This window comes from Taeniopygia guttata, chromosome 27 (assembly GCF_048771995.1).
Source record: "Taeniopygia guttata chromosome 27, bTaeGut7.mat, whole genome shotgun sequence".
NCBI lineage: Eukaryota > Metazoa > Chordata > Aves > Passeriformes > Estrildidae > Taeniopygia > Taeniopygia guttata.
Window position 1 is genome coordinate 1,390,298 of NC_133052.1, and position 21,515 is coordinate 1,411,812.

A 21,515-nucleotide genomic window follows, 5' to 3' on the forward strand; every position below is an offset into this window, starting at 1 on the left:
CGGGTGGGAGCGGGGCGTGGCGGGGAAACCCCGACCCGGTGACGGACGAGGAAGCGGAGGCGGGTCCGGGAGAGCTCCGGGATCCCAAAACCCGGCGTGGAAGGGTGGGAAGGCTCTGGATCCCTCTGGGATCCCTCCGGGAGCCATCCCGGGCAATCCCTAACCCCGAGGGAAAAGGGGACACGCGGGAGGTGGAAGCAGAGGCGGCTCCAGGGATTTCCTGCGGATCCCGGGATCCCTCCTGGCAGCTCTGGATCCCTCTGGAGCCCCCCCGGGGCCGGTGCCAGCTCCTCCCGGGGCCGGTGCCAGCTCCCCCGGTTCCAGCTCCCCCGGGTCGGTGCCAGCTCCTCCCGGGGCCGGTGCCAGCTCCTCCCGGGCCGGTGCCCTCCCCCCGGGGCCGGGGCCGGTGCCAGCTCCTCCCGGGGCCGGTGCCAGCCCCTCCCGGTCCCGCCCTGGGCTCTGTTTGCTCGCAGCCCGTCCCTTGTCGCTCCGGGATCCCGGATCGTGTCCCGGCGGCACCGGGAGGATGGGATTTGGGACAATTCTGTGCCCCTTTCTGCCACATCGCGCTGTCCCCTCCTGTCCTTGCACAGCCGGGAGGGTCCGGAGCCACTCCGGGGGTTGTGACAGTGGCACGAAGGGGGTGACAGCCCCGTGCCACCGTCCCAGGACAGGACAGGGTACCCTTGGCACGGTCCCGCCCCGGGACAGCACACTCGGCACCGGGGCGCGTTTTTGGGGCTGGTTTGTCACCCAGGGCCGGGTCCAGGCCCGGGATTGGCGGCAGCTCCGAGCTCCGGTTGTCCCGGGAGAGCCCGGCCCCGCCCGGGGACATTAAACATTAACCCGCGATGAAGCCAAAGGCCTCACGGAAATCCCGGGTTGTTTTTCCGGGCAGCTGCAGGAGGGGACGGGGGAGGGCCCCGGGACGGGCCACGACAGCGGCGACACGACTGAAGTTAATTAAACAACAGCGGTAATGAACTGCCAATGGAGCACATTCCATAATTCCAGCAAAAACAGGGAGAGGCGGCAGCGGCTGGACAGGGACAGCGACAGCGACAGCGACAGCGGCACAGCTGGACGCTGCACGATCATTAACACGATTAATTAAGCAGCAGAAGCGGCTGCAGAGGGATTTGGGGACACGGCGGGGTGAGGGCAGCTCCGCACCCATTCCCCACCAGCGCACAGCGAGGGACGGGGACAGGCCGGGGACATTCCGGGGTGGCCGTGATCCTCGGGGACATTCTGGGGACACTTGGGGACATTCCAGGGTGGCCGTGATCCTCGGGGACATTCCGGGGTGGCCGCGACACTCGGGGACATTGCGGGACCGCTCGGGGACGTTCCGGGGACACTCGGGGACATTCGGGGGTGGTCGCGACACTCGGTGCCGTTGCGGGGCTGCTCGGGGACATCGCGGGGTGGCCGCGACACTCGGCGACATTGCAGGGCCACTCGGGGACATTCCGGGGCCACTCGGTGCCGTTCCGGGGCCGCTCGGGGACATAGCGGGGACATTCGAGGACATACCGGGGCCGCCCGGTGCCGTTCCGGTGCCGCCCGGTGCCGTTCCGGTGCCGCCCGGTGCCGTACCGGGGCTGCTCGGGGACATTGCGGGGTGGCCGCGACACTCGGGGACATTGCGGGGCCGCTGGGGGACATTGCGGGGCCGCCCGGTACCGCTCCGGGGCCGCCCGGTGCAGTACCGGGGCCGCCCGGTGCCGCCCTGTGCCTCCCCGGGGCCGCCCGGTGCCGTTCTGGGGCCGCTCGGGGACATACCGGGGCCGCTCGGGGACATACTGGGGACATTCCGGGGCCGCTCGGGGACACTCGGGGACATACCGGGGACACTCGGGGCCGTTCCGGGGCCGCTCGGGGACATACCGGGGACATACCGGGGACATACCGGGGACATTCGGGGACATCGCGGGGACACTCGGTGCCGCTCCGGTGCCGTACCGGGCTCAGGGCGCCAGGCGCTCGTACACCCAGTCGCCGTGGCCGCGGCGGGTCATGGCCCCGAGCGGCGCCGCGCGGTCCCGCAGGCGGCGGAACACGATCCGGTCGTGCAGCCGGTTCGATTGGCCCTGCCAGAACTCCACCGACTCCGGTTCCACCAGGTACGCGCCCCTGCCGGGACACCGGGCAGGGATCTGGGGGGAGCTGGGGGGGATCTGGGGGGGTTTTGGGGGGATCTGGGGGGGTCTGGGGGGGATCTGAGGGGGATATGGGGGGATCTGGGGGGGTTTTGGGGGGATCTGGGGGGGTCTGGGGGGATCTGGGGGGGATCTGAGGGGATCTGAGGGGGATCTGGGGGGAATATGGGGGGATCTGGGGGGATCTGAGGGGATCTGAGGGGGTTCAGGGGGGATCTGGGAGGCTCTTTGGGGGTCCAGGGGGGCTCTGGGGGGGATCTGGGGGGATCTGAGGGGGTTCAGGGGGGTTCTAGAGGGTTCTGTGCGGATTTGGGGGGCTCAGGGGGGCTCTGAGGGGGGCTATGGGGGGTTCTAGGGGGGCTCTGTGCAGATTTGGGGGGCTCAGGGGGCTCAGCCCCCCTGCTCACCAGTAGTCTGGCCTGGGCACCGGCCGGTCCCTGTAGAGCTCCTCCAGCTCCGCGCTCCTCTTGCGCAGGAACTGCGGGGAACGGGGCCAGAGGGGTCACGGGGGGAATCAACGGGGACCCCAAAGGGAACGGGGCTGGGAGGGGATCCCAGAGCTGATCCCAAAGGGAACAGGGAGGCCGATCCTGGCTGATCCCAGTGCCAATCCTGATCCCGATCCCAGTCCCGATCCCCATCCCGATCCCGATCCTGATCCCGATCCCGATCCCAATCCCGATCCCGATCCCGATCCCGGCTGATCCCGGTCCCGGTCCCGATCCTGTCCCACCTCGCGGTCGGGGATGACGGAGCTCTGCCTGCTGACCACGGCCCCGATCTGACTGTCCCTGGGCCGGGACTGGAAATACCGATCCGATTCCTCCGCCGGCAGCCGCCGCACCGACCCCTCCACCCGCACCTGGGGGCAGGAACGGGACCCACAGCTGTGGGGCAGGGACAGAACCCACCCCAAACCCACAGCTGTGGGGCAGGGACACTACTGAGCCCTCCACCCGCACCTGGGGGCAGGAACGGGACCCACAGATGTGGGGCAGGGACAGAACCCACCCCAAACCCACAGCTGTGGGGCAGGGACACTACTGAGCCCTCCACCCGCACCTGGGGGCAGGAACGGGACCCACAGATGTGGGGCAGGGACAGAACCCACCCTGAACCCACAGCTGTGGGGCAGGAACGGGACCCACAGATGTGGGGCAGGGACAGCATTGAACCCACAAATCCCCTTGGGGGGTGACCCCAGCCCCAAATCCCCCCAGGGGTGACCCCAAATCCCCCCGGGGGTGACCCCAAACCCCAAATCCCCCATGGGGGGTGACCCCAAACCCCCCCGGGACCCCCTCACCTGCCGGCAGAGCGGTTCCCAGTAGAAGACGAGGGAGGCGAAGGGATTGGATTCCTGGTGGGAAGAGGATCCCGGAATTCTGGATTTACCCCAAAATTCCTCCTCCCCCCGCCCGCAGCAGCTCCAGGAATTCCAGATTTATCGGGATTTATCAGGATTTGTCGGGGTTTATCAGGGTTTATCGGGGTTTATCAGGATTTCGGGGGGTTTATCAGGATTTATTGGGGTTTATCAGGATTTATCGGGATTTCTGGGGATTTATCAGGATTTCTGGGGATTTATTAGGATTTATCAGGATTTATCAGGATTTCTGGGGATTTATTAGGATTTATCAGGATTTATCAGGATTTCTGGGGATTTATCAGGATTTATCGGGGTTTCAGGAGTTTATCAGGATTTATCGGGATTTATCGGTGTTTATCAGGATTTATCATGATTTATCAGGGTTTATCAGGATTTATCAGGATTTCTGGGGGTTTATCAGGAGTTTTTGGGTGTTTCGGGGCTCCTCACCAGCTCGCGGCCCTTCCTGCTCTCGTAGTTGCTGAAGAAGCGCAGCCCCTCGGGGCCCAGTCCCTTCAGCAGCACCATGCGGGCCGAGGGCCGCCCGTCCCTGCGGGAGTGTCACCTCAGTGTCACCTCAGTGTCACCTCAGTGCCACCTGTGTCATCTCAGTGTCATCTGTGTCACCTGTGTGTCACCTGTGTCATCCCAGTGTCCCCCCTGCAGTGTCCCCACGGTGTCTGTCCCCCCCGTGTCCTTCCCTGTGTCCCCCACCCATGTCCCCACAGTGTCCTCGTGGTGTCCCCATGGTGTCACCCTCGTGTCCCCCCTGTGTCCCCCACCCGTGTCCCCACAGTGTCCTCATGGTGTTCTCATGGTGTCCCGAGTGACCCCCTGTGTCCCCCACTGGTGTCCCTGCAGTGTCCCCATGGTGTCACCCTGGTGTCACCCCCTGGTGTCCAGGTGTCCCCTGCAGTGTCCCCAGTCTCTCCCCCGTGTCCCCCCATGGTGTCCCCATGGTGTCCTCATGGTGTCCCTGGTGTCCCCCCTGGTGTCCCCCACTGGTGTCCCCACTGTGTCCCCCCCACCCGTGTCCCCACGGTGTCCTCGTGGTGTCCCCAGTGTCACCCCAGTGTCCCCCCCGTATCCCGGTGTCCCCGTGTCTCCCCGTGTCCCGGTGTCCCCAGTTCCCCCCCGTGTCCCCAGTGTCCCTGTGTCCCCCCGTGTCCCCCCATGTCCCGGTGTCCCGGTGTCACCTGCCGCAGGTGGCCAGGCAGGCGGCGTTGGGCTCGGCGATGTCGGGGCACTGCAGCGCCTCCTGCAGCCACGCCCGGAGCTGCTCCAGCGGCTCCAGCGACACCAGGTGACACTCCTCGAACGCCTGGGGACAGGGCAGGGGACACCGACAGGGGTCAGGGACAGGGCAGGGGTCAGGGGTCACAGGGTGGCACTCCTCGAACGCCTGGGGACAGGGACAGGGACAGGGACAGGGGTCAGGGGACACAGGGTGGCACTCCTCGAACGCCTGGGGACAGGGACAGGGACAGGGACAGGGGTCAGGGGACACAGGGTGGCACTCCTCGAACGCCTGGGGACAGGGCAGGGGTCAGGGACAGGTCAGGGGTCAGGGGACACAGCTGGCACTCCTCGAACGCCTGGGGACAGGGACAGGGGACAGGGGCAGGGGTCAGGGGTCAGGTCAGGGGTCAGGGGACACCAGGTGGCACTCCTCGAACGCCTGGGGACAGGGACAGGGGTCAGGGGACAGGGGTCAGGGGTCAGCGGGTAGCACTCCTCGAATGCCTGGGGACAGGGACAGGGGTCAGGGGACACTGGGTGGCACTCCTGTCCCCTCTCTGCCCCGTGTCCCCTCTCTGTCCCGCTGTCCCGTGTCCCCCCGCTGTCACCTCGCTGTCCCCCCGGTACCGCTTCCGCAGCTGCTCCAGCTCCATGGCGGCCCCGCGGAACCCGCCCCGCGCGGGGAGGGGCGTGGCCAAGCACAGCCAATAGGAAGCGGCACAGCGCGCGCGCCTCCGGAGGAGCCGGCGGCCCATTGGAGGAGGAGGAAGGGGGCGGGGACAAGAGACCCGGAAGTAGTGGCGGGTCCGGAGAGGGGCGCGGGGCTCTTAAAGGGGCCGCGACCCCCGGAGGGGACACGGGGGACACGGGGGGACACGCGGGGACACTGGGACGGTGGGGACGGGACCCTTGGGCATGGCGTGGGGGGACTGTGACGAGGGACAGGGGCTGGGAAATGTGGGGACAGGGGTTTGGGGACATTGGGGACAGGGATTTGGGGACATTGGGGACAGGGATTTGGGGACAGGGGGATTTGGGGATATTGGGGACTTTGGGGACAGGGATTTGGGGACATTGGGAATTTGGGGACATTGGGGAGAGGGATTTGGGGACATTTGGGAACATTGGGGACAGGGATTTGGGGACAGGGACATTTGGGGGCAGGGATTTGTGGACAGGGGGATTTGGGGACAGGGGTTTGGGGACAGGGGTTTGGGGACTTTGGGGACAGGGATTTGGGGATATTTGGGACAGGGATTTGGGGACATGGGGAACATTGGGGACAGGAGTTTGGGGACATTGGGCATTTGGGGAAAGGGGGATTTGGGGATACTGGGGACAGGGATTTGGGGACTTTGGGGACAGGAACATTTGGGGACAGGGATTTGGGGACATGGGGAACATTGGGGACAGGGGTTTGGGGACATTGGGAACAGGGGGACATTGGGGACAGGGATTTGGGGACAAACCCCCCTCCTGACCCAGCAGCTCACGGGTGGGGAGCAAATTTCCTGCAAAAATTCCTCAAATTTCCATCAACTCCTCCAAATTTCCACCAATTCCTCCAATTTCCATTTTCCATCAATTCCTCCCCATTCTCCCCATTCCCACAAAATTCCCAGAAAATAAAAAAAACGGGAAAAGAGGCCGGGCTGGCCTCGGTGACTGAGTTTATTTAGCAGGAAAAGCTCCCGGCTGCCCCGGGTACAGCTCAGCAAACGGAACAGATCCTCACATCATCCAGGGAAACGCCCTCAACTACAAAATAAAGTGGATTTTGTTTAATTTAAAAGCTCCAAAGCAATAGAATCTATGATACAATGTACACTGTACACGGGGGGGATGCACACGGGGGGGAAAAAGGGGGAAAAGGGGGAAAAAAGGGGGAAATAAAAGGGGAAAAAAGAAAAAAGGGGGAAATAAAAGGGGGGAAAAGAAAAAAGGGGGAAATAAAAGGGGGGAAAGGAAAAAAAGGGGGAAATAAAAGGGGAAAAAAGAAAAAAGGGGGAAATAAAAGGGGAAAAAAGAAAAAAGGGGGAAATAAAAGGGGGAAAGGAAAAAAAAGGGGGAAATAAAAGGGGAAAAAAGAAAAAAGGGGGAAAAATTTAAAAAAAGGAAAAAAAGAAGAGGAAATGGGGGAAAAGAAAAAAGGGGGAAAGAAAGAGGAAAAAGTAAAAGGGAAAAAGAAAAAAGGAGAAAAAGATTAAAAAGGGGAAAATAGAAAAAAAGGAGGACAGAGGAAAAAATGGGAAAAAGAAAGAGGAAAAAAGAAAAAAAGGGGAAAAGGGGAAAAGAAAAAAAGGGGGGAAATAGAAAAAAAAGGGAGAAAAGGAAAAAAGGGAAAAAGAAAAAAGGGGGGAAAGCAAAAAGGGGGGGAAAGAAAAACGGGAAAAATAGAATAAATGGGAAAAAAATGGGGAAAAAAGAAAAAAAAGGGGGAAAAGGAAAAAAAGGATAAAGAAAAAAAGGAGAAAAGAAAAAAAGGGAAAAAAGAAAAAAGGGGAAATTGGTAAAAAGGGGGAAAAGAAAAAAGGGAAAAAGAAAGAGGAGAAAAGAAAAAAGGGGAAAAATAAAAAAGGGGAAAAATAAAAGAAGAGGAAAAAGGGGGGAAAAAAGGAAAAAAAAGGGGGGAAATAGGAAAAAAATGGGGAAAAAATCGGAGAAAATGGGGGGGAAATAGAAAAAAAAGGGAAAAAAAAAGGAAAAAAAGGGATGGAGTCACAAAATTGCAAATAAAATAAAATAAAATAAAAAAAGGGGGAAATGCCAACGTTGCTCGGAAATAAAAATTGGGAGAGAGGAATTGGCCGTGGGGAAGGGGAAAAAAGGGAATTTTGGGAGGGAAGTGGGGATTAAATAGATTAAAAAAGCACTCATGATGCACGGGGGGCGGGAGGGGAGTGTAAGGCAACGATTCCATAGAAAAAAAGGGATTTTTCCAAAGGGGTCATAGATATTTATAGTATTTATAACTTTAAATATAAAGTAGGAATGTGCTCCTGCCCCTCCTCCTGGGGGGCTCTGCGGGGTTTGGGGTACCCCCTAAATCTGGGGGGTCACAGGGGGGGTTTGGGGTACCCCATAAACCTGGGGGGGTCTGGGGGGTTTGGGGGTACCCCCTAAACCTGGGGGGTCACAGGGGGGGCTGTGGGTCACAGGGGGGGCCCTGTGGCACCCCATGAGTCTCAGGGGCACCCCTTAAATCTGTGGGGTCACAGAGAGGGTCTGGGGTACCCCATGAGCCTGTGGGGGGGCTGTGGGTCACCCCCCAAACCTGTGGGGGTCACAGGGGTCTGTGGGGCACAGGGGGGGCTGTGGGGCACCCCCCAAACCTGTGGGGTTACAGGGGGGCTGTGGGGCACAGGGGGGGCTGTGGGTCACCCCACAAACCTGTGGGGCACAGGGGGGGCTGTGGGTCACCCCCCAAACTTGTGGGGTCACAGGTGGGGCTGTGGGGCACCCCCCAAACCCGTGGGTCACTGGGGTCTGTGAGTCACCCCCAAACCTGTGGGGTTACAGGGGGGGCTGTGGGTCACAGGTGGGGCTGTGGGTCACAGGTGGGGCTGTGGGGCACCCCACAAACCTGTGGGGTCACGGGGGGGCTGTGGGTCACCCCCCAAACCCGTGGGGTTACAGGGAGGCTGTGGGTCACCCCCCAAACCTGTGGGGTCACAGGTGGGGCTGTGGGTCACCGGGGGGTTCTGGGGTACCCCATGAGCCTGTGGGGGGGCTGTGGGGCACCACCCAAACCTGTGGGGTCACAGGTGGGGCTGTGGGTCACAGGTGGGGCTGTGGGGTCACAGGGGGGGCTGTGGGGCACCCCCCAAACCTGTGGGGTCACTGGGGAGCTGTGGGTCACAGGGGGGGCTGTGGGGCACCCCCCAAACCTGTGGGGTCACGGGGGGGTCTGTGGGTCGCAGGTGGGGCTGTGGGGCACCCCCCAAACCTGTGGGTCACTGGGGGGGCTGTGGGTCACAGGTGGGGCTGTGGGGTCACAGGGGGCTGTGGGGCACCCCCCAAACCTGTGGGGTCACAGGGGGCTGTGGGTCACCCCCAAACCCGGGGGTCACAGGTGGGTCTGTGGGTCACCGGGGGGTTCTGGGGTACCCCATGAGCCTGTGGGGGGGCTGTGGGTCACCCCCCAAACCTGTGGGGTCACTGGGGTCTGTGGGTCACAGGTGGGGCTGTGGGGTCACAGGGGGGTCTGTGGGGCACCACCCAAACCTGTGGGGTCACTGGGGGGCTGTGGGTCACAGGGGTCTGTGTGTCACCCCCAAACCCGGTCCCTCCCCAGCCCCTTTCCGCGCTGTGGGGCTGTGCCCAGTCCCGGTGCCACCCCGGTGCCCCACGGCCGTGCAGTGGGGCCGGGCCCCGCCGGCCCTACAAGTTCTTGGTGACCAGGTGGGTTTTGTAGTGCTTGGTCAGGTGGTCGGAGCGCATGAAGCGTTTCTGGCACTGCGCGCACTCGAAGCGTTTGTCACCTGCGGGGACAGGGACGGGACACGGTCAGGGACAGCCCAGTTTGGGGTCTCTGCCCTGGGAACAGCGACATTCCCGGGATACCCCAGCCCCATTTGGGGTCTCTGCCCTGGGAATTGGGGCTACCCCAGCCCAGTTTGGGGTCTCTGCCCTGGGAATTGTGGATACCCCATCCCCATTTGGGGTCTCTGCCCTGGGAATTGTGATACCCCAGCCCCATTTGGGGTCTCTGCCCTGTGAACAGGGATACCCCAGCCCCGTGTGGGTCTCTGCCCTGGGAATTGGGGATACCCCAGCCCCATTTGGGGTCTCTGCCCTGGGAACAGGGACATTCCTGGGATATCCCAGCCCGGTTTGGGGTCTCTGCCCTATGAACAGGGATACCCAGCCCCATTTGGGGTCTCTGCCCTGGGAACTGGGACATTCCTGGGATATCCCAGCCCCATTTGGGGTCTCTGCCAAGGGAATTGGGGCTACCCCAGCCCCGTGTGGGTCTCTGCCCTGGGAATTGGGGCTACCCCAGCCCCGTGTGGGTCTCTGCCCTGGGAACAGTGACATTCCCGGGATACCCCAGCCCTATTTGAGGTCTCTGCCCTGGGAACTGTGATACCCCAGCCCCATTTGGGGGCTCTACCCTGGGAATTGTGATACCCCATCCCCGTGTGGGTCTCTGCCCTGGGAACTGGGGCTACCCCAGCCCCGTTTGGGGTCTCTGCCCTGTGAATTGCGGATACCCCAGCCACATTTGGGGTCTCTGCCCTGAGAACAGGGATACCCCATCCCCATTTGGGGTCTCTGCCCTGGGAATTAGGGATACTCCAGCCCCATTTGGGGTCTCTGCCCTGTGAATTGTGGATACCCCATCCCCGTGTGGGGTCTCTGCCCTGGGAATTGAGGATACCCCAGCCCCATTTGGGGTCTCTGCCCTGGGAATTGTGATACCCCAGCCCCATTTGGGGTCTCTGCCCTGGGAACAGGGACATTCCCAGGATACCCCAGCCCCATTTGGGGTCTCTGCCCTGTGAACAGGGATACCCCAGCCCCGTTTGGGGTCTCTGCCCTGGGAATTGTGATACCCCAGCCCCATTTGGGATCTCTGCTCTGGGAATTGGGGCTACCCCCCAGCCCCGTTTGGGGTCTCTGCCCTGGGAATTGGGGCTACCCCAGCCCCGTTTGGGGTCTCTGCCCTGGGAACAGGGATACCCCAGCCCCGTTTGGGGTCTCTGCCCTGGGAATTGTGATACCCCATCCCCATTTGGGGTCTCTGCCCTGGGAATTGGGGCTACCCCCCAGCCCCGTTTGGGGTCTCTGCCCTGGGAACTGGGGCTACCCCAGCCCCGTGTGGGTCTCTGCCCTGGGAACAGGGATACCCCAGCCCCGTTTGGGGTCTCTGCCCTGGGAACAGGGATACCCCAGCCCAGTTTGGGGTCTCTGCCCTGGGAACTGGGGCTACCCCAGCCCCATTTGGGGTCTCTGCCCTGTGAACAGGGATACCCCAGCCCCATTTGGGGTCTCTGCCCCCCGCCCAGGGACCCCGCGGTCCCGGACCTGTGTGGGTGCGCGCGTGCCGCTGCAGCTCGTCGGAGCGCGTGAAGCGCTTGCCGCAGAACACCCAGTTGCAGACGAAGGGCCGCTCGCCCGTGTGCAGCCGCACGTGCGCCCGCAGCAGCGACGTCTTGCGGAACGTCCGCCCGCACTCGGGGATGTGGCAGATGTGCTTCTTCTTCCCGGGGTCACCCGGCCTGCGGGAGAGACGGACGGGTCAGCCCGGGACAGGCAAATCCCGAGGGAGGAACTGGTCCGGGTCAGCCCGGGACAGGCGGGTCCCGAGGGAGGAACCACGCCAAGTTATTCCTGGACAGCTGGATCCAGAGGGAGGAACGGCTCCGGGTCAGCCCGGGACAGGCGGATCCCGAGGGAGGAACCACTCCAAGTTATTCCAGGACAGCTGGATCCAGAGTGACGAACTGAGCCCGGGACAGGCGGATCCCGAGGGATGAACCACTCCAGGTCAGCCCGGGACAGGCGGATCCCGAGGGATGAACCGTGCCAAGTTATTCCTGGACAGCTGGATCCAGAGGGAGGAACCACTCCAGGTCAGCCCGGGACAGGCGGATCCCGAGGGAGGAACTGCTCCCAGGACAGCTAGATCCCAAGGAATGAACTGCTCTGGGTCAGCCCGGGACAGGAGGGTCCCGAGGGAGGAACTGCTCCAAGTTATTCCAGGACAGCTGGATCCCAAGGAATGACCCACTCCAGGTCAGCTCAGGACAGTCGGATCCCAAGGGATGAACCCCTCCCAGGACAGGCGGATCCCAAGGGATGAGCCGCTCCCAGGACAGGCGGATCCCGAGGGATGAACCCCTCCTGGGACAGGCGGATCCAGAGGGATGAACCCCTCCCGGGACAGGCGGATCCCGGATCCGAGCGGGATGAGCCGCTCCTGGTTATTCCAAGAGAGGCGGATCCCAAGGGGTGGCCCAGGAGAGGCAGATCCCAGAGGGATGAGCCAGGAGAGGGGGATCCGGAGGGATGAGCCACGCCCAGGACAGGCAGATCCTGGATCCCAGCGGGATGAACTGCCTCAGGTTATTCTGACCACTCCGGGTTATTCCAGGAGAGGGGGATCCGGAGGGATGAGCCACACCCGGGACAGGCAGACCCAAGCAGGATGAACCGCTCTGGGTTATTCCCAGAGAGGCGGATCCAGAGGGATGAACCAGGAGAAGCAGATCCAGAGGGATGAGCCACGCCCGGGACAGGCAGACCCTTCCCGCTCCCGGCACCCACCGCTTGTCGCCGTCCTTGCAGTTGGGGCAGGTGCAGGCCATCCTCCTCCTCTTCTCGCCGGGCTGGATGTCCCCGGACAGCGCCTGCTCCATCTGCAGCTGGATCTGCGTGGGGCTCAGCCCGCTGATGGTCACGTTGTTGCCAGACACGTTCTGCACCGTCAGCTGCTGCTGGCCTGCGGAGGGAAAAGGAGCGGTCAGATCCATCCACGCTGCTCCCACCAGACCCTCTGGAGCAGGGAATATCCCAAATTGATCCCCTCATGCAGCACAGCCCCCTTTTGCCGCGTGCCTCTCCCGGTAAGTCCCTTTTTTCTGAATATACTGTGCGGTTTTTCAAAGTTTTCGAAAAAAGTTTTTCGACCCTTTTAGGGGGGCGGGGAAAAAAAAGGCTCAAAAAGAGGAAATAAAAAAAAGAAACTTTGAAAAAACGTGCAATATATTGAGCAAAAAAACGGGACTTACCCCAGCAGCCAGCCTAAGGGCCGCTCCAGGCTCGGGCGTCCCTGGCAGCCGTGACAGGGGCTGGAAAGAAGAAGACGGGGTCAGCGTCAGCAAGCGGGGTCGGGATCGGGATCGGGATCGGGATCGGGACTGGGATTGCTGCTCCCAGGAGGAGGAGGAGGAGGAGGAAGGGAAGAACAAGGGGGGTTTGGCAGCAGAGGAGCACAGGCAGCAGGCAGGGAGGGACGGAGCGAGGGATCCGGCGGCAGCGCGAAGCCGAAGGATGGGAGGAGGTGGGAATGTCCTGCTGAGGCTGGCTCAGCTCCTCACACCCCCGTGGGCAGCGGGTCCTACCGGTCCCCTCCACGTTAATTGGAAGAGCTAATTAATCCAATTAATTCAATCCCCCCCCAACATCACAAAAGCCAATCCTGGGGGATCTGGAATGGGATCAAAGGGAGATGATTCTGCCCTGGAATGGGATCTGGAGTGCGATCCAAAGGAGATGTTCCAGCCCTGGAATGGGATCCAAGGGAGCTGTTCCAGCCCCAGGGATGGGATCTGGAATGGGACCCAAAGGAGATGCTCCAGCCCCAGGGATGGGATCTGGAATGGGATCCAAGGGAGATGTTCCAGGGATGGGATCTGGAATGGGATCTGGAATGGGATCAAAGGGAGATGATTCTGCCCTGGAATGGGATCTGGAGTGCGATCCAAAGGAGATGTTCCAGCCCTGGAATGGGATCTGGATGGGATCCAAGGGAGATGTTCCAGGGATGGGATCTGGATGGGATCCAAGGGAGATGCTCCAGCCCCAGGGATGGGATCTGGATGGGATCCAAGGGAGATGCTCCAGCCCCAGGGATGGGATCTGGATGGGATCCAAGGGAGATGTTCCAGCCCTGGAATGGGATCTGGAATGGGATCTGGATGGGATCCAAGGGAGATGCTCCAGCCCTGGAATGGGATCTGGATGGGATCCAAGGGAGATGCTCCAGCCCCAGGGAACCTCAGGAGCTTCCCGCAGCTTGGCACGGCCAGGTTGGGCAGGCAGCCATCCCTGTCACCCACAGCTCTCCAGGACGTGCTGGGAATCACCCAAAGGACACTTTGGGAAACACTCCTGGCTCGTGGGAGTGACTGCAGAAGGTGCTGACACTGCAGAGCCCCTGTGGGGCAAGAGGGATCCGATCTGATCCGGGGAGATCCCATCCTTGGGAGGATCAGGGAGCTGCCCACTGTCCCTGTCCCCCTCAGGAGCACGAGGGATCTGGTTTGATCTGATTTGACCTGATCCAGAGGGGATTCCATTCCACATTCCCATCTTTGGGAAGCTGAGGGAGCTGCCCACTGTTCCTGTCCCCCTCAGGAGCACGAGGGATCTGGTTTGATCTGATCTGATCTGTTTCAGGGACCTCCCATCCTCAGGAAGCTCAGTCCCTGTCCCCCTCAGGAGCACAAGGGACCTGATTTAATATAATGTGATCCAGGGGTGATCCCACTGCCCATCCCCACCCTCGGGAAGCTCTGGGAGCTGCCCACTGTCCCCCTCAGCAGCCTGAGGGGTCTGATTTGATCTGCTCTGCTCCAGGGCTGATCCCACTGCCCATCCCCACCCTCGGGAAGCTCCAGGAGCTGCCCACTGTCCCCATCTCCCCTCAGGAGCACAAGGGATCTGATTTGGTCTGATCCAATCTGCTCTGCTCTGCTCCAGGGCTGACCCCACTGCCACCCCCGCCCTCGGGCAGCTCACCCCGGCACCCACCTGCGCTGTTGGTGATGGTGACGGGCACGCCCTGCACCTGCACGCCGTTGATGTTGATGGTCTGCATGGCCTGGGCGGCCGCCGCCAGCTGCGCCGCGCTCAGGCTCAGGACGCCGCCGGCCGGGGCGATCTTGGGCAGCGGCCGCTCCTTGCGCGGGGCCGGCCTGCGCCCGGGGCTGCGCGGCGCGCCGGGGCTGCCGCAGCACGGCCCCGAGGACGAGGAGGACGGGGGCAGCACGGGGATGGACGAGGTGTCCTGCAGCAGCACCGTCTGCAGCTCGCCTGACGGGGTCTTGAAGTACACCTGGAGCACAGGAGGGAACAGTGTCGGGGAGATGAAACGAGAGAAGTCTTATAAATATGATTGCCTGGCAGAAGATTTAGGAAATACAGAGATGGGCCCTACGCAGCTCTCGGGAATGGTGGGATGGTTTGGGGTCGGTGGGATTTTGGAGGTTTTGTCTTGTTTTAACTTTGTTCTGCTGGAGGAGGGTGGCCCAAGTCGGGCTTGGATGCTTCCAGGGATGGGGAAGCCACAGCTTGTCTGGGAAATGCATCCCAGCCCCTCCCCACCCTCACTGGGAAGTGAGTCTGGAACTTTGTGGGACCCCTGGAGAAAGGAGAGAGCTCCTGGATTTTTCTCCTGGATTTTCACCCAAGGCAACACAAAGACACCAACCCCTCTCCCCCCTCCGTTCGTGTCCCAGGGCTCCCAGCACGCTGCCTCATCCCAACCCCAGCTGCGGCACTGGGGAGGCTTCGGGACACTGGAAAAGCGGCTGGAGCTCCCAAATCCCTGCAGAGGGCACGGCTGCACCCCCAATCTCCAGAGAATCCACTCGGCAACACCTGAACCACCCCAGACTGGGAATATCTCACAAAACCCTCCAGCTCCCACACCCTGGGCAAGCAGCAGAGGGAACGAGAGGGAGAAGACTCCGGGGGAAGCCGTACCTGGGTGGGGGTGGGCTCGGCCGCCTGGATCTGGAAGTTCTGGGAGGATTTCTGGGGCACGGTGGGCAGCGTGGCCGAGGCCGCCTGCACCACGCGCAGCGCCTGCTGCGGGATCTGCACCACCTGCGACTCCTGCTTGGGCTGCACCACCTGCACCTGCTGCACCACTGCCGGCTGCCCCGCGCCGGGGCTCTGCACGATCAGCAGGTTGTTGCCGGCCTGGATGATGTTCTCGGCCGTGGTCTCGATCAGCACCGTCTCCACCTGCTCGGCCACGGCCAGGGCGGCGGGCTGGCTGGGCGATGTGGCCTTTTTCCGAGGTTTTTTGCCCGCTTTGGACGGGCTGTCCGCCAGCAGCGGGGGCTGCCCGCCCGCCTCGGCGCTCACCAGGTTGTTGACGGGCAGGGTGAGGGTGACGTTGCCGCCGCCGGGCAGTTTGACCACGCCGCCCGTCGCTGCTTTCTGCGCCGGGGCCGGTTTGATGGGCACGGGTTTGTGCGAGGAGGAAGAGGAGGGAGCCAGGATGGCCTGGCTGGTGCCCGGGATGATCTGGATCTGGTTAGGCTGCACCTGGATGGTCTGAGCCGCGCCGGGCTGCAGCTGCGGCACCGCCTGGTACTGGACATTGGAGGAGGAGGATGAGGAGGATGAGGACGAGGAGGAACGCGCGGATTTGTTGAGCACGGCCGCGTTCTGGATGGCGAAAACCAGCTGCCCGCCGGCCAGGGAGGCGCCCAGCTGGGAGCCCTGGATCTGGAAGAGGCTCCCCTTGGAGGACAGGATGCCGATGCCGGCCTTGGCCGCGCCCAGGGGCAGCGGGGCGGGTTTGATGGGCACCAGCTTGCGCGGGGCGGGCTGCGGAGGCGCCGGCGGCGCCGCGGCCGCTTCCACGGCCGGGGGACCGATCTTGCTGCATGTGGCGGCCAGCAGGGCCAGCGGAGAGGGCTGCGAGTCCTGCGGAGAGAGGAAAGTCAGTGAGTCAGTGCCAGCCCGGCAGGAGCAGCTCTGCTCTTCTCAGCCTTAAAAATATTACCACTTTTCTACAATTTTTGGGGTTTTTTTGGCGTTTTTTGTTTGCTTTTTTGGGGTTTTTTTGTTTGGTTAGTTTTTTTAAAATTTTGTTTGGTTTTTCCCATGGGTTTTTCTGGTTGGTTTTTTTTTGGTTTGTTTTTTTTTTTTTTTTCAATTTTTCTTGGGCTTTTTTTTTTTCTATTTTTCTTGGGTTTTTTGCAGTTTTTCTTGTTTTTTTTGTGATTTTTCTTGGGGTTTCTTGCATTTTTTCTTAGGTTTTTTGCAGTTTTTCTTGTATTTTTATGCAGTTTTTCTTGTATTTTTTTGCGGTTTTAGTTGGGGTTTTTTTGCAGTTTTTCTTAGGTTTTTTTTTCAGTTTTTCTTGGGGATTTTTTTGCGGTTTTACTTGGGGTTGTTTTGAGGTTTTTCTTGGTTTTTTTGCGGTTTTACTTGGCGGTTTTTTTTGCAGTTTTTCTTGGGTTTTTTTTTCAGTTTTTCTTGGGGATTTTTTTGCGGTTTTACTTGGGGTTTTTTTGTGGTTTTTTTCTTGGGGTTTTTTGCGGTATTTCTTTGCTTTTTTGGTGGGTTTTTTTGTGTTTTTTTTTTTTTTTTAAGTTCAGAAGATACCAGAAAATACCAGTTTTATTCAAACATCTGGTATTTATAGAATTCCAGAAGTGACCACGGATTGGAGGATGGAATTAACACCTCTCCAACCACACTGGTCCAAAGATCAATCAATCAATCAATCAATCAATTAATCAATGAATCAATCATTTCTCTCCACCCACACAGAAATATGGAAACTATTCTATTTCTACATAAAATGAGTAAAAACCCTGATTCTCAAATACATAAACGTTGTCAGAAAGCTGAAGGAGTTTTATAAGAATTTTAAAACTTAAAAAAAAAAACAACTATAAAAGAAAACTTAACACTTTCAAAAATCAAAACAACAGAGCTCATGAGACAGCCTTAGAACCACCCTTAAAACCACCCTAAAGCTTAGAACCATCCTTAAAACCATCCTAAAGCTTAGAACCACCCTTAGCGCCATCCTAAAGCTTCGAACCATCCTTAAACCATCCTAAAGCTTAGAACCATCGTTAAACCATCCTAAAGGTTAAAACCATCCTTTAAACCATCCTAAAACTTAAAACTATCCTTTAAACCATCCTAAAGCTTAGAACCATCCTTACAACCATCCTAAAGCTTAAAACCACCCTTAGAACCATCCTAAAACTTAAAACCATCCTTAGAACCACTCTTAAAACCATCCTAAAGCTTAGAACCATCCTTAAACCATCCTAAAGCTTAGAACCATCCTTAAAATCACCCTAAAGCTTAGAACCATCCCTTAAGCCTAAAACCATCCTTAAAATAATCCTTAAAACCATCCTAAAGCTTAGAACCATCCTTTAAACCACCCTTAGAACCACCCCAAAGCTTAGAACCACCCTTTAAACCACCCTCAGAACCACCCCAAAGCCGTGGACATCCCGAAATCTCCCCGGGATTTCCCGGGGACCGTGGCAAACAGCCCAAAGCCCAGACTGGGAACGGCGCGGCCCCTCGGCGGGGAGGAGACCCCCGGGAGGAAGGAAGGAAGGAGCCCCCGGGGTTTTCCTCGGGGTTTTCCTCGGGGTTTTCCTCGGGGTTTTGCTGCTGCTCCGGGGCTCACCTGCGCGGAGGCGGCGGCGGGCTGCAGGTACTCGCTGGGGCTGACGGCGGCCGTGGCAGCCATGCTGTGCCTGCAGCTGTGGGACAGGGGTCAAGGGTCAGGGGTCAGGGGTCAGGGGTCAGGGGTCAGCCCCACATCCCCGGGGATTTGGGGGATCTGTCCCCCAGACCCGCCCCACCCCACACTCCCCACCCTCCCCACGGTTTGGGTCTCTGCTGCCTTCCCCAGGGAATCCCAAGGAGAATTCCCGGGTTTCCGTTGTTTTGCTGGATTCCAGCACAAGCCTTGGGAGTTTTTGGGAGTCCTTCAAGTCGTGGCTCGAAGGAGAAGCCCACCCACCAAAGCTCAGCTGGAACGTGGTGTGCCCAGAGAGCTGAAATATTCCCAGTTCCAGCAAAATCTCCACAGTTCCAGCAAAATCTCCACGGTTCCAACCCCAAATATTCCCATTCCCAGCCTGAAATGTTCCCATTTCCAGACTAAAATATTCCCATTCCCAGCCTGAAATATTCCCAGTTCCAACCCCAAATCTTCCCATTCCCAGCCTGAAACCTTCCCATTTCCACACTGAAATATTCCCATTCCCAGACTGAAATCTTCCTATTTCCACACTGAAATATTCCCAGTTCCAGCCCCAAATCTCCCCAGTTCCAGCCAAAATCTTCCCATTCCCAGCCTGAAATATTCCCATTTCCAGCCTGAAATATTCCCAGTTCCAACCCCAAATCTTCCTGTTTCCACCCTGAAATATTCCCATGTTCAGCCTGAAATATTCCCAGTCCCAAATCTTCCCAGTTCCAGAAAAACAACCCAAATCCCATCAGGGAACTGAATCCCACCAAAGAAATTCGGGAACCATCCCGAATCCCACCAGGGGAATGAATCCCAAAGAAATGAATCCCACCAGGAAAAAGAGCCCAAATCCCATCAGGGAAATGAATTGTATGAGGGAAATTTGGGAACCATCCCAAATCCCATCAGGGAAATTCGGGAACCATCCCAAATCCCATCAGGGGAACGAATCCCATAAAGAAATTTGGGAACCATCCTGAATCCCATGAGGGAAATTAATCCCAAAGAAATGAATCCCACCAGGAAACACAGCCCAGATCCCATCAGGGAAATCAATCTCGTGAGGGAAATTTGGCCCTCCCTAAACTCCCCCAAACCTCAAACCCTCCCAAACCCCCTCAAATCCTCCCCAAATTTACCCAAACCCCCTCAAATCCCCCCAAACCTCCCTAAACCCCCTTAAACACCCCCAAACCTCCTCAAATCCCCTCTAAATTTCCCCAAACCCCAAACCCACCCCAAACCTCCCTAAATCCCCCCAAACCCCCCTCAAACACCCCCAAATACCCCCAAACCCCCCTCAAACATCCCCAAACCTCCTCAAATCCCCTCTAAATTTCTCCAAACCCCAAACCCACCCCAAACCTCCCTAAATCCCCCAAAACCCGCCCCAAACCTCCCCAAATCCCCCCAAACCCCCTCAAATCCCCCCCTCCGCCGGTCCCGGGGGGGGCGGGTCCCAAAGGCCGGGCCCGCCCCCGACCGGGCCCCGCTGCCGGAAGCGCGGCCCGCCCGGCGGGCGCTGGCGGGAGGGCGGCTCGGGGAGGCCGCTCCCGCCTGGGCGGCCCCGCGGCGGCCGCGGCCCGGCCCCGCCGGCCCCGCACTGACCGGCCGGCGGCGGCGGCGGCTCCCACCGCTCACGGCGCCATCTTCCTCCGCCCGGCACCGCCCTGCTGCGCCCGCCCCCTGGCCGCGTTTGCACCAATCGCCGAGCAGGTTCTTTGAGAGCTGGCCAATAACCGATGAGATGGGGGAGAAACGGCCAATCAGAGGTGGGATGAAGGTTGATTGGCAGCTGCGCTGAGCGGTGAGGATGGTGATGGAGGGGTGATTCCACCAATGGGCGTGGAGATCTGAGGTGATGGACAGCAGCGATAGCCAATAGAAGCGCAGATATCTGATTGACAGCGCAGACAGCCAATGGGCGCAAACCCGTCCGCTGTTTGATTGACAGCCCGTCAAAGCGGGGCGGACATCCTCGTGGGCGGGACCCACCCAAAGCACGCCTTATGATTGGTCAGAGACTTTGATCGACAGCTCAGCCAAGCAATGGGAGGCGCGAGGCGAACGAGCTGCGCCCGTGATTGGCGGAGGGGGAGCCCGAGCGGTTGGAGGCGGATGACGTCACGGCGGGTGGGGAGTCCCGGGGATCCCCCTCGCCCCCCACCCGTTAACGGCTCCTCGGGCGGGGTCGGGGGCTCCCGGTGGAATTTGGGGGCTCCCGGTGGAATTTGGGGGCTCCCTGTGGAATTGGGGGGCCCCGAGGAATTGAGGGGTCCCTGAGGATTTTGGGGTCTGCGGAATTTGGGGGGTCCCTGCGGAATTTGGGGGGTCCCTGCGGAATTTGGGGTCCCCCCCGTCCCCCCCCCGGGATAGGGGTCCCCAGCGCCCTGTCAGAGTTGGGGTGCTGGTGCAGGTCGGGGTGCCTGGAGGGATTGGGGGTGCCCTGTTCCCTTGTAGGGTTCGGGGGTCTCCAGCAGAGGTTGGGGTGCCCAGTGGGGTCCCCAAATCCCTCACTGATTTTGGGGTCCCCAAAACCCGTGGGGATCCCCAACTCCTCACAGATTTTGGGGTTCCCAAAAGCGATGGGGGTCCCCAATCCCCTCCAGATTTTGGGCTCCCCAAAACCCATGGGGATCCCAAATCCCTCACTGATTTCACGGTTCCCTGAAAGGATGGGGGTCCCCAATACCCTCACAGATTTCGGGGTCCCCAAAGTGATGGGGACCCCCAATCTTCTCACAGATTTCGGGGTCCCCAAAACCCATGGGGGTCTTTGACCCTCCCCACTCCCCCCAGCCCGTCGGTGCCCGGTGGGTACCCGGGGGTGCTCGGTGGGTGCCCGGGGGTGCTCGGGGGTGCCCGGGGGGTGCCCGGGGGTACCCGGTGGGTGCTCGGGGATGCTCGGGGGTGCCCGGGGGTGCCCGGGGGGTACCCGGTGGGTACCCGGGGGTGCTCGGTGGTGCTCGGGGGTGCTCGGTGGGTGCCCGGTGGGTGCTCGGGGATGCCCGGGGGTGCTCGGGGGGTACCCGTCGGTGCTCGGGGGTGCCCGGGGGTGCCCGGCTGGCTGCAGCCCCCCCGGGCCCGGCAGCTCCCTCCCGCTGGAGCCAAATAATTGCCGGTGCTTTGTTGTGCCGCGTCTGTGGCCGCGGGGCCTCCATTTGTGGGGAGCTGCTGCGGCGGGAGCCTCCCGCTGCCATCCCCGCCCCGCTTACTCACCCACCCGGCACCGCCCCGCACCCCGAAATCCGCCCCGGCACCGCCCCGAACCCCAAAATCCACCCCCGAAATCCACCCCCAAAATCCATCCCACCTCCCCCCCGACCCGCACCCCAATATCCACCCCAGCACCGCCTGGCACCCCAAAATCCACTCCGAAATCCACCCCGGCTCCGCACCCCAATATCCACCCCCAAAATCCACCCCCAAAATCCACCCCCAAAATCCACCCCGCGCTCCCCCCGGCCCCGCACCCCAAAATCCACCCCCAAAATCCACCCCGAGCTCCCCCCCGCCCCGCACCCCAAAATCCACCCCAGCACGGCCCCGC

General features: G+C 60.4%; 2 protein-coding genes across 5 annotated transcripts; both read right to left on the minus strand.

The window, feature by feature from the left end:
* Nucleotides 1-980: 980 nt before the first annotated feature.
* PNPO (pyridoxamine 5'-phosphate oxidase) lies at nt 981-5,509 on the minus strand. Of its 2 annotated transcripts, XM_072919130.1 has the most exons (8): nt 5,379-5,509; nt 4,728-4,852; nt 3,982-4,081; nt 3,469-3,522; nt 2,896-3,024; nt 2,570-2,640; nt 1,959-2,136; nt 981-1,862 (listed from the first exon to the last, which is right to left on the minus strand). In XM_072919130.1, exons 1-7 carry the CDS (start codon nt 5,421-5,423, stop codon nt 1,971-1,973), a joined length of 690 nt encoding a protein of 229 aa, XP_072775231.1. In that variant the 5' UTR covers nt 5,424-5,509; the 3' UTR covers nt 981-1,862; nt 1,959-1,970. The 2 variants fall into 2 exon arrangements, with proteins under 2 accessions (XP_072775231.1, XP_072775230.1); XM_072919129.1 differs by having other exon boundaries at nt 981-2,136.
* Nucleotides 5,510-6,423: 914 nt separating this feature from the next.
* Nucleotides 6,424-19,672, minus strand: SP2 (Sp2 transcription factor). 3 transcript variants are annotated; one of them, XR_012052096.1, is made up of 8 exons: nt 19,574-19,672; nt 17,894-17,969; nt 15,202-16,155; nt 14,248-14,551; nt 12,040-12,214; nt 10,798-10,991; nt 8,995-9,251; nt 6,424-8,917 (listed from the first exon to the last, which is right to left on the minus strand). XR_012052096.1 is itself a non-coding variant. In XM_041721581.2 (7 exons), exons 2-7 carry the CDS (start codon nt 17,954-17,956, stop codon nt 9,151-9,153), a joined length of 1,791 nt encoding a protein of 596 aa, XP_041577515.2. In that variant the 5' UTR covers nt 17,957-17,969; nt 19,574-19,672; the 3' UTR covers nt 6,424-9,150. The 3 variants fall into 3 exon arrangements, 1 of the variants encoding a protein (XP_041577515.2); XR_012052097.1 differs by having other exon boundaries at nt 6,424-8,044; nt 8,918-9,251; XM_041721581.2 differs by having other exon boundaries at nt 6,424-9,251.
* Between the last annotated feature and the right edge of the window lie 1,843 nt (nt 19,673-21,515).